Source organism: Hippocampus comes, unplaced genomic scaffold, assembly GCF_001891065.2.
Source record: "Hippocampus comes isolate QL1 unplaced genomic scaffold, H_comes_QL1_v1.1 scaffold8, whole genome shotgun sequence".
NCBI lineage: Eukaryota > Metazoa > Chordata > Actinopteri > Syngnathiformes > Syngnathidae > Hippocampus > Hippocampus comes.
Window position 1 is genome coordinate 777,678 of NW_017806153.1, and position 9,246 is coordinate 786,923.

Here is a 9,246-nt window from a genome sequence, read left to right on the forward strand (position 1 = left end):
GGGGGTGGGGGGTGACTTTTTGGCTCTGCTCGTTATACCAAATTTAGCTTTCTAGTAGTTTTTTTGTTGCACAGAAGAGCAGATAAAAGACGGTCTCTATAATTGTGACATGATTGTGGTGGCTAAGTCCCCACTGAAGGTTGCGGTCATTCGGCCCGCCACCGCTTAACGTATCGGGAGCAGTAACTGACCTCCTGACGATGTGATAAAAGCGTAATGTGGCACGCAAGTGAACGTGTTATTGCCAGGCTGGGATAAACAAAGCCATAATAGCGGTCGGTCCTCCTTATCTTCCCCCCCCCCCCCCTTCTCCTCTCCTGTCCTGTGGCTCGAAAGGGAGTCCTTCAGGCGGCTTGATTAGTGGAGAGATGACATTATTATCTGTGGTCTGAGACGCTGCACCTATGAGAGCCCCCGTTCAAGGGCCTGCAGACCTCGTCATCCTTTCAGATGAGATTATTGGCTTAATTCATCGCAAGCGCATGCATGCAGAGGGTTTCAGACTGACTGGTGTCTTTTAAAAAAAGTGCATTAGACATCAGCAAAAACACTTTTTTTTTCTAATCTAACAAAGAAAACTGACAAATGATTTTAGGTTCTGGTCAAAACTAATAAATTGCAAAGCAGGCTGCAAGACTATTTTTAATATTTTGTCTGTCGGGTTTACGTGAGCCTCAAGTTTGGTGATGGTGATTAGCCAAGATACAGTTGCTTGTTAGTCACCCCGTTGACTGTGTTGTTGAAATGATTTGCTCCCAGTCGACCAGTACGCATGTCGTGTTTGGTATGGACATGTGTGAGTGAGTTACAAACAATCTGATCTGACAGAAAAACAGCGGTGAAAGCATATCTTCTTGTGTCAGACGTCACGCATGAAGCCGAATACAGTCACGCTTCCAACATGGCATGACAGGAATGAGCAACTGGCAGCGCAACCTGCAACCACACTGAGTGGCCCGCTGATTAATATTTGAAAAAATATATATATATTTTTTTGTTTTGCCCCCGCCCCAACCCGCAAGCGCTTTTTCATGGAAAATGTATGTAGGAAGCTTATCAGATGTTTTTTGTTTCGGGGGAGGGGGTGTTACAGAAAAATCCAATGCATAAGCAGATTTTTGCGATTCGCAAGCTGGCCTAGTTTTAAGTTGTAATGTCAATATTCACCACTTGATGGGAGACATGGCTTTGTTGCGCTTGCACCGGATCTGAAACTGACCTTTGCTACGATGTTAGTGGAATGGAACTATTTTTTGGTGGATTTATAATAAGATATATATGAGTTCCTGCACTTCATGTTGGTTTGCTGTTCAGCAGTTTTGTGCCATCCTTGATTGGTCATTTTTTTTATGCACAAAAGCCCTCTGCACTGAAAAAAAACCCCACAATAGGTGGTACTTTTTGGATTGCTCAACCCCTTTGTTGTTGGAAGATGGATTTTGATTGTCTTTACAAATGTATGTATTGATTACTGATTGTATATTGGTCAGTGTGCATCACGTCATGGTTAATGAACAGCCACGGTTATTTAACAAACAGAAAGGACTGACAATTCAATCAGGAGTGAACAAAAGAAGCACAGAAAGACGCGGTGATGTTTTCTTAAGGCAAAAGGGGGTTTGTCTTTTCCGCTCACGTTTTGCCCCCCTCCTTCCTCTTTCCTCACGCTTAGCCCCGCCCCCTCCTCCTCTCACTGGTCACCATTGGCCGGCTCCCGCGCGCTATCGCCGCGCGATTGGCCGATTCTTGCGTCGCTCAAGCACGCCTCGACTTATTTACCGAATGTATGAGCGAGGTGGGGAACCAAATGGGGCTGCCGGAGTGACTTGGCTGCTTGTCCGGCCCGCAACAGCTGACGAGAGCGGAGCACTTGAGCGCAGCAGCCTCCCGGGGAACAAAGAACTGCGGGGGGACGGTTTGCGGAGCTTTCAAACCCGGTCCAAAAGCAGCGGAGTGCGGGGAGGACAAGACATGAGGCACGCCGTGTCACCGTCGGAGAACGTGGAGAATTGTTCGTTCGCTGTGACACACTTGTTTAAGATATGTGCCCATTGTGAACGGCTCGGAAAAAAGGTAATCGAAAAAAAAAAAAAAACGACAGCAATTTTCATTTTCATCAGCGCAGCATCGAAAAGATGACACATGCGACCGTTTGTTGGTGTTTTAAAGCGATGTCAGTCGATTTCTGCTCTCGGGCAACTGCTTTTCCTTCGACTGAATGAGCTGCAGTGCAGTCTTTTGTCCGGACTTGTTTGTCTGTCAAGTTTGGGAGGAGGGGGCCCTCGAATGTTTTGAAAAGACCCCAACACACATTTTTATTGTCGCTTCTATGAATTGTTATATCGACTGATTCCGTTATTTTTCCCACGTCGTCCCGACAGAATTAAGTCATTTGTTGGTCAGTTTATTCATCTTCGTCTTCTGAGTGGACATGTCCCTACATGAAGAAAAAAAAAGTTCTTTTCTTTTTCCGTTCATTTACATCCCTTTTAATGTCTACTGTGTCGCTGTGTGCATCATGCGACCATGAAATCCTCCAAAAAAGATTTTTCGTCATCAATGCCTCAGTTATCCTGTGCTTAATCCTTGCACAATAGCTCAAAAAAAATCACTTTTAACATCTACTCTGCTCGAGATGTGCATTATATTGCCGTAAAACCACCAAACCAAATCATGTTTACTGATGCTGTGCTTAAAATCGGATATTTCATCACAAATGCCCCCATTAGGCTTAAAAAATGTCACTTTTATGCCTGCCGTGTTCATTATAGTGCAACAAACTTATCATGTTTACCGACACTGAAGCCATAATTATCCCCCCCCCCCCAAAAAAAGTCACTTTTAACAACTACTGTTGTACTGCTGTTTCACAGTTACTGATTCTGTCCTCAAAACTGATTTTTCATCACAAAGGCTGCAGTTATGCTTAGAAATGTCTCAATGTTGTGTGAGTTGACAAGACGAAGTAATAAGTTGAAGCTGCTATCGCTATTAAATGTTTCGTACGTTTTATGGAGCATTAAGCATACTCACACACTTGTGTATAGATAGCCATGTTGTGCAGTCTATACCTCCTGGTCATGCGTTGTCTAAATTTTGCTCAAAGGACCTCAAAGATAATTTCCCCGCCGTAACGAGACGAGAAAGTATTTCAACTACATTTTCCCCTTTTATGTGTCTTTCAGGATCTGGGAGTGCGAATCCCAAGACCCCTGGGAAACGGGCCAAGCAGATTTATCCCTGAAAAAGAGGTATGGAAATGTTAATCCTGCCAATGAGGTTCCCAAAAAACAACTTTATTGGGCCCGTTTATAATGTCACGTATTTTCGTCCCAGATTCTTCAAGTCAGTAAAGTGGACACCAGGACACAGTCGATCTTTGAGGATGCGTTCGCCGCCCTCGGTCGCCTGGACAACATCTCATTGGTGATGGGCTTCCACCCGCAGTACCTGGAGAGCTTCCTGCGCACGCAGCACTACCTGCTGCAAATGGACGGGCCGCTGTCGCTGCACTACCGCCACTACATCGGCATCATGGTGCGACCCCACCTGGACTTTGTTTACCTCACCTTTTCAAACGCCACGCGTCTTACGGTTGTCGCATCATCCCGCGTGTAGGCGGCGGCTCGCCACCAGTGCTCCTATCTGGTCAACCTGCACGTCAATGACTTCCTCCAGGTGGGCGGCGACCCCAAGTGGCTCAACGGGCTGGACGGAGCCCCAAGAAAGCTTCAGCAACTGGGCGAGCTCAATAAAATCCTGGCCCACCGGCCGTGGCTGCTCACCAAGGAGCACATCGAGGTGAGAAACCAAACTCAGGACGGGTGGGTGTGGGCGGTGGCGGAGTGGTAGGGGTGTGAAAAGTGTTGCGCAACAGCTGAGGTCATACTGAGTGAGCTAACCAACTCCGCTTCGTCTTTATCAAGGGTTTGCTAAAAGCCGAGGAGCACAGCTGGTCACTGGCCGAGCTCATCCACGCTGTCGTTCTGCTCACGCACTACCACTCGCTGGCCTCCTTCACCTTCGGCTGCGGCATCATGCCCGAGATCCACTGCGACGGCGGTCACACCTTCCGGCCGCCCTCGGTCGGCCATTACTGCGTGTGCGACATCGCCAATGGCAACAACCACCACGACAGTCCCTTTGGCAGCCAGGTGAGACAAATGCTAATGGTTGTGCACACTCCTCGGCCATCTGTTTTCCCCGTATGTGGCACGAGCCATATTTGGATACAGAAACGTCATTCAAATTAGACACCATACAGCAGAATCTTGTTTTGCCCTTGCAGTGCAACGGTGGGTCACATTGACGAGGAAAATTGTTGTGCAGAAATCAACACAATTTCACAATTAGATAAAAATGACAGTCTGCCTCTCTGTCAGTTACACCCTTTACCAAAAATGACTTTCTTCAGGCATTGGCATGGCTCTTATAGCCAGGTGGTCTAGTGCCACCTGTTGCTGGCCTCTGCACCTCACAGCACATGACCACCCGTGCGCATGTTACCACATGTCCAGACGTCAAAACTCTTCCCCCTTACCGGCACGTTGTCCAGGAGGTGTGCGGCGGCGAGGTGGAGGTGCTAATGGAGCGCATGAAGCAGCTGCAAGAGTGCCGCGATGACGAAGAGGCCAGCCAGGAGGAGATGGCCACGCGCTTCGAGCGAGAGAAGACAGAGAGCATGCTGGTGGTGACGGCCGAGGACGAGGAGTGGGTGCCCTCCCGCGACATCTCGCGACACTTCGAGGACCCCAGCTACGGTTACAAGGACTTCTCCAGGAGGGGCGAGCACGTGCCCACTTTCAGAGTGCAGGTACACTCGTCGCAAATGCAATGGCGCCCGTGGCCCCAATTCACGATCATGTCTCATTTTAATTCGAATTTTTTTTGGGGGGGCTTTTTGCAGGACTACAGTTGGGAGGACCACGGCTACTCCCTGGTGAACCGTCTTTATCCCGATGTGGGTCAGATGCTGGATGAGAAGTTCCAGATGGCGTACAACCTGACGTACAACACCATGGCCACGCACAAGGACGTGGACACCAGCATGCTGCGCAGGGCCATCTGGAACTACATACACTGCATGTTCGGCATCAGGTAGGCAAGAGCAGCTAACATGTTGACGGAATAAAATTGAAAGGGTAGTGCGGGCGGGGCGGGTGCTGGAGGCGGGGTACACCCTGAACTGGTTGCCAGCCATTCACAGGGCACACATAAACGAACCACATCCGATAATCAAGCCTTTCATTGTAGGTTGTGGAGCGTATTATCAATATGTGGTCTTTTGCCCCCCCCCCCCTCCCCATGTGATTGTCAGGTATGACGACTATGATTATGGTGAGATCAACCAGCTGTTGGACCGTAGCTTCAAGATCTACATCAAGACTATGGTGTGCAGCCCAGAGAAAACCACCAAGCGAATGTACGAGAGCTTCTGGAGGCAGTTCCAGCACTCTGAGAAGGTCAGACACCTTTTACTCATGTCGAAAAAAAAGAATAAAAATTTTACGTTGCTGCTAAAGGCCTCCTACCTCTCTCCCTGCAGGTCCATGTCAATCTGCTTCTTATGGAAGCGCGAATGCAAGCCGAACTTTTATACGCTCTGAGAGCCATCACTCGCTACATGACATGAAGTGCTTCTTTTTTGTTTCTTTTTTTTCTCCCCCTTCTTCTTCTTCTTTTTTTTTTTAAGTCATGTGTCATTCTTGGGACATTTCAAGAAAACATTTTTGGGGGCAGAGGAGCTGGATGCAAGATCAGAACAAAAAGCAACGAGTCAGTTTTTTTTTTGTTTGTTTTGTTTTTTTTTTTTTTTTTTTTAAGCCTGCAGTGCCAAAAGTGACCAGAAGTAGGCAGCACATGGCTTAAAAAAAAAAAAAAGCACTGACAGTATTCCAGCAACATCCCCTTCATTCATTTTTTTTAATGTTTGTCATCACTGTTTTGTTTTTCTTTTCCATATCTCATTTCAATCATCATCTTTTTTGGGGCCCATACGTATGTGCCTGAACTCCCCAGCGCAGTGTGCGTATCCACGATGACGATAATGAGATGATGATGCTGCTCCCACTGTTGTATTCAGCAGGGACAGGGAGGGGGGGGTCATATTGACCCCCCTTGTCCCAACCCCCCAAAAAAACAAGTTCCCCATCCACTGCATTCTTCCCAAATGTCCATCCATCCATCTTCTACCGCTTATCCGGGGCCAGGTCGCGGGGGCAGCAGCTTTAGCAGGGAAGCCCAGACTTCCCTCTCCCTAGCTACTTCTTCCAGCTCTCCCGAGGCGTTCCCAGGCCAGCTGGGTGACATAGTCTCTCCAGCGTGTCCTGGGTCGTCCTCGGGGTCTCCTCCCGGTGGGACATGCCCGGAACACCTCACCAGGGAGGCGTTCAGGAGGCATCCGAATCAGATGCCCAAGCCACCTCGATGTGGAGGAGAAGCGGCTCGACTCTGAGCCCCTCCCCGTTGACCGATTGGCTCAGCTCCTTCTTTACCACGACAGACCGATACAAAGTCCGCATCACAGCAGACGCTCTGTCGATCTCTCGCTCCCTCCTACCCTCACTCGTGAACAAGACCCCAAGATATTTAAACTCCTCCACTTGGGGCAAGATCTCCTCCCCGACCCGGAGGGGGCACTCCACCCTTTTCCGACTGAGGACCATTGTTTCAGATTTGGAAGTGCTGATTTTCATCCCAACCGCTTCACACTCGGCTGCAAAACGTTCCAGTGAGAGTTGGAGAGCCCTGCTTGAAGGAGCCAACAGTACCGCATCATCTGCAAAAAGCAGAGATGCAATTCCGAGGCCACCAAAACGGACCCCCTCAACGCTTCGGCTGCACCTAGAAATTCTGTCCATAAAGGTTATGAACACAATCGGCGACAAAGGGCAGCCTTGGCGGAATCCTACCCTCACTGGAAACGATTCCGACTTACTGCCGGCAATGCGAACCAAACTCTGACATCGGTGGTATAGTGACCGAACAGCCCGTATCAGGGTGTTCGGTACCCCATACCCACAAAGCACCCCCCCACAGAACTCCCCGAGGGACACGGTCAAACGCCTTCTCCAAGTCCACAAAACACATGTGGACTTGGAGCCATAAAGGCCCGATAGGACTCCTTCTTCAGCTTGACGGCATCCCTTCCTGCTGGTGTCCACCAGCGAATACGGAGGTTGCCGCCACGACAGGCACCAACTACTTTACGGCCACAATTCAAATTGGCCGCCTCAACAATAGAGGCGCGGAACATGGTCCACACACCTCACAATACGTTTGGGTCTGCCAGGACGGACCGACATCTTCCCCCACCATCGGAGCCTACTCACCGCCAGGTGGTGATCAGTTGACAGCTCCGCCCCTCTCTTCACCCGAGTGTCCAAAACATGCGGCCGCAAATCCGATGATACAACCACAAAGTCAATCATCGAACTGCGACCAAGGGTGTCCAGGTGCCAAGTGCACATATGGACGCCCTTATGTTTGAACAAGGTGTTCGTTATGGACAATCCGTGACGAGCACAGAAGTCCAATAACGAAACACCACTCGAGTAACAAATGTCCGTGTAAGCTAATTCAAGTCGTGTGTGTGTGTGTGTGTGTGTGTGTGTGTGTGTGTGTGTGTGTGTGTGTGCAAACTCATAGAACACTGAGCCCTATTTGAGTTGCGTGTGTGAGCATGTGTGTGTGCGCGCGTGCATGTGTTAAAGAAAAAAATAAAAAATAAATAGTTTTTAAAATTTCACGTGTCAAAAAAAAGCGAGGCACTTTGAAGGAGACTTCTTGCTTCTGCTGTAGCTGATGTTATTATTGACGTAACTTGTTGAACGTGTCATTGATGACATCGTCATTCTTCTTTGTTTAGTGGTTTATTAATTAAGAAAGACTGAAAGAATGAGGGGCTCCGGTATGTGGTTGGTCCGGGAGGAATGGCTAACACACAGACACACACACACACACACACACACACACACTCGCACATGCGGACACATGAACACACTCAAACACTGCTAAGCTGTCTTCCGCGTTATCCCGGCTGCCTGGTCGCCCCTATTTGGAAGGCTGTGAATTTTACCAGTGAAATAAATACCTCTTCTCTAATCTCCATTCAACATTTTCTCGCTCTGCAAAAAAAAAAAGAAAAAGAAAAAAAAAGCATGTATGGTGGTACCCTGACTTTAGAGTTTAATTGTGAGTTGGGAGATGCTGAAAACACATAACGTGGTGCTCTCAGAAGTGAAGGCACCACTGTATCTCCTAATCATTTTTTGTGGCCATGCGTGCTTTTTGTCAGAGTGACTGTTTAAAAAGTGCTCTTTGGTGAGCTGTCTTTTTTTTCCCCCCCTCCCCCTCCCTGGCCGGCCATGTTCCCGTTTGCTGTGTAAAGGGGACGACGCCGGCTCGCCATCAGGCTGATTTGCGCTCGCAAATGGTTGTAGCTGTGCTTATTTCAAGCCTAACTAGTGCAAAAAAAAAAAAAAAATCAAAAAACAAAAACGAAATAAAAAAAAGCAGCTTTTGTTTTAATGAAACAGTTTTGAGTAAAAAAAAAAAAAGCAGTCAAACGCTGCGTTTTTTTTTTTGTTGTTGTTGTGAGGGCGGATTAAGACAAGCGATGGCTGGGAGGTTTTCGACAAAAAGAATGGTACCGTTGGAAGTGAGTCAGAAGAAAGTGAAAGAGATTTTTGTTTTTCAAAACTTCTGACTGATGTCAGTTACTGACACTTTTTTTTTTTTTTTACACAAAATCTATGAAAAATGGACAAAAATAAAACTATAATATTGAATTGTTGTGTATCATTTGTAGCGTTCTCTTATTCTAAACTTATTTGGTTACATTGAGCATTTGAAACGTATTTGGTTACATCGAGTCAAAACGTCTCACCAGGACCGCACACTAGCTAACGCCGATGGGGGGGGCGTGGCACTGCACTGCCATTGGTAGTGTAGTGGTTCACATAGTGACAGCTCAATTCAGCCATCGTTTGAACTAGAGGAGCTCATCCTGCTTGCCTCTATGTCACAATTCACTGAGAAACAATCGTAAAAAAACATTAATATGTTAATTTCTATTTTAAGGCCTCCCCTGTTGAATATCATGACATCATCACCAGCACAATCACCATATCACCCCAAAATGCCTTCACATCTCATTTAGGATTTAAAAAAAAAAAAAAGACGTCTAATACTTCTTTATATCGCGAGTAATGTTTCAATTAGATGTAAACCTTTTTTTTTTTTTTT

At 47.4% G+C, this 9,246-nt stretch overlaps 1 protein-coding gene across 2 annotated transcripts in view; it reads left to right on the forward strand.

Annotated features, from left to right (window-relative positions):
* sesn1 (sestrin 1) overlaps positions 1-5,866 on the forward strand; it is a 38,682-nt gene extending 32,816 nt beyond the window's left edge. The window contains exons 1-9 of one of the 2 annotated variants that reach the window (XM_019894994.1): positions 1,786-2,073; positions 3,186-3,251; positions 3,337-3,537; positions 3,619-3,801; positions 3,927-4,154; positions 4,556-4,813; positions 4,907-5,097; positions 5,318-5,462; positions 5,546-5,866. In XM_019894994.1, coding sequence (XP_019750553.1) covers positions 1,972-2,073; positions 3,186-3,251; positions 3,337-3,537; positions 3,619-3,801; positions 3,927-4,154; positions 4,556-4,813; positions 4,907-5,097; positions 5,318-5,462; positions 5,546-5,632 — 1,461 coding nt within the window. In that variant the 5' untranslated portion in view covers positions 1,786-1,971 and the 3' untranslated portion in view covers positions 5,633-5,866. Of the gene's footprint in view, positions 1-1,785; positions 2,074-3,185; positions 3,252-3,336; positions 3,538-3,618; positions 3,802-3,926; positions 4,155-4,555; positions 4,814-4,906; positions 5,098-5,317; positions 5,463-5,545 lie in introns of those variants that run through there. The other variant, XM_019894995.1, reaches the window with a different exon arrangement.
* The last annotated feature ends 3,380 nt before the right edge of the window (positions 5,867-9,246 follow it).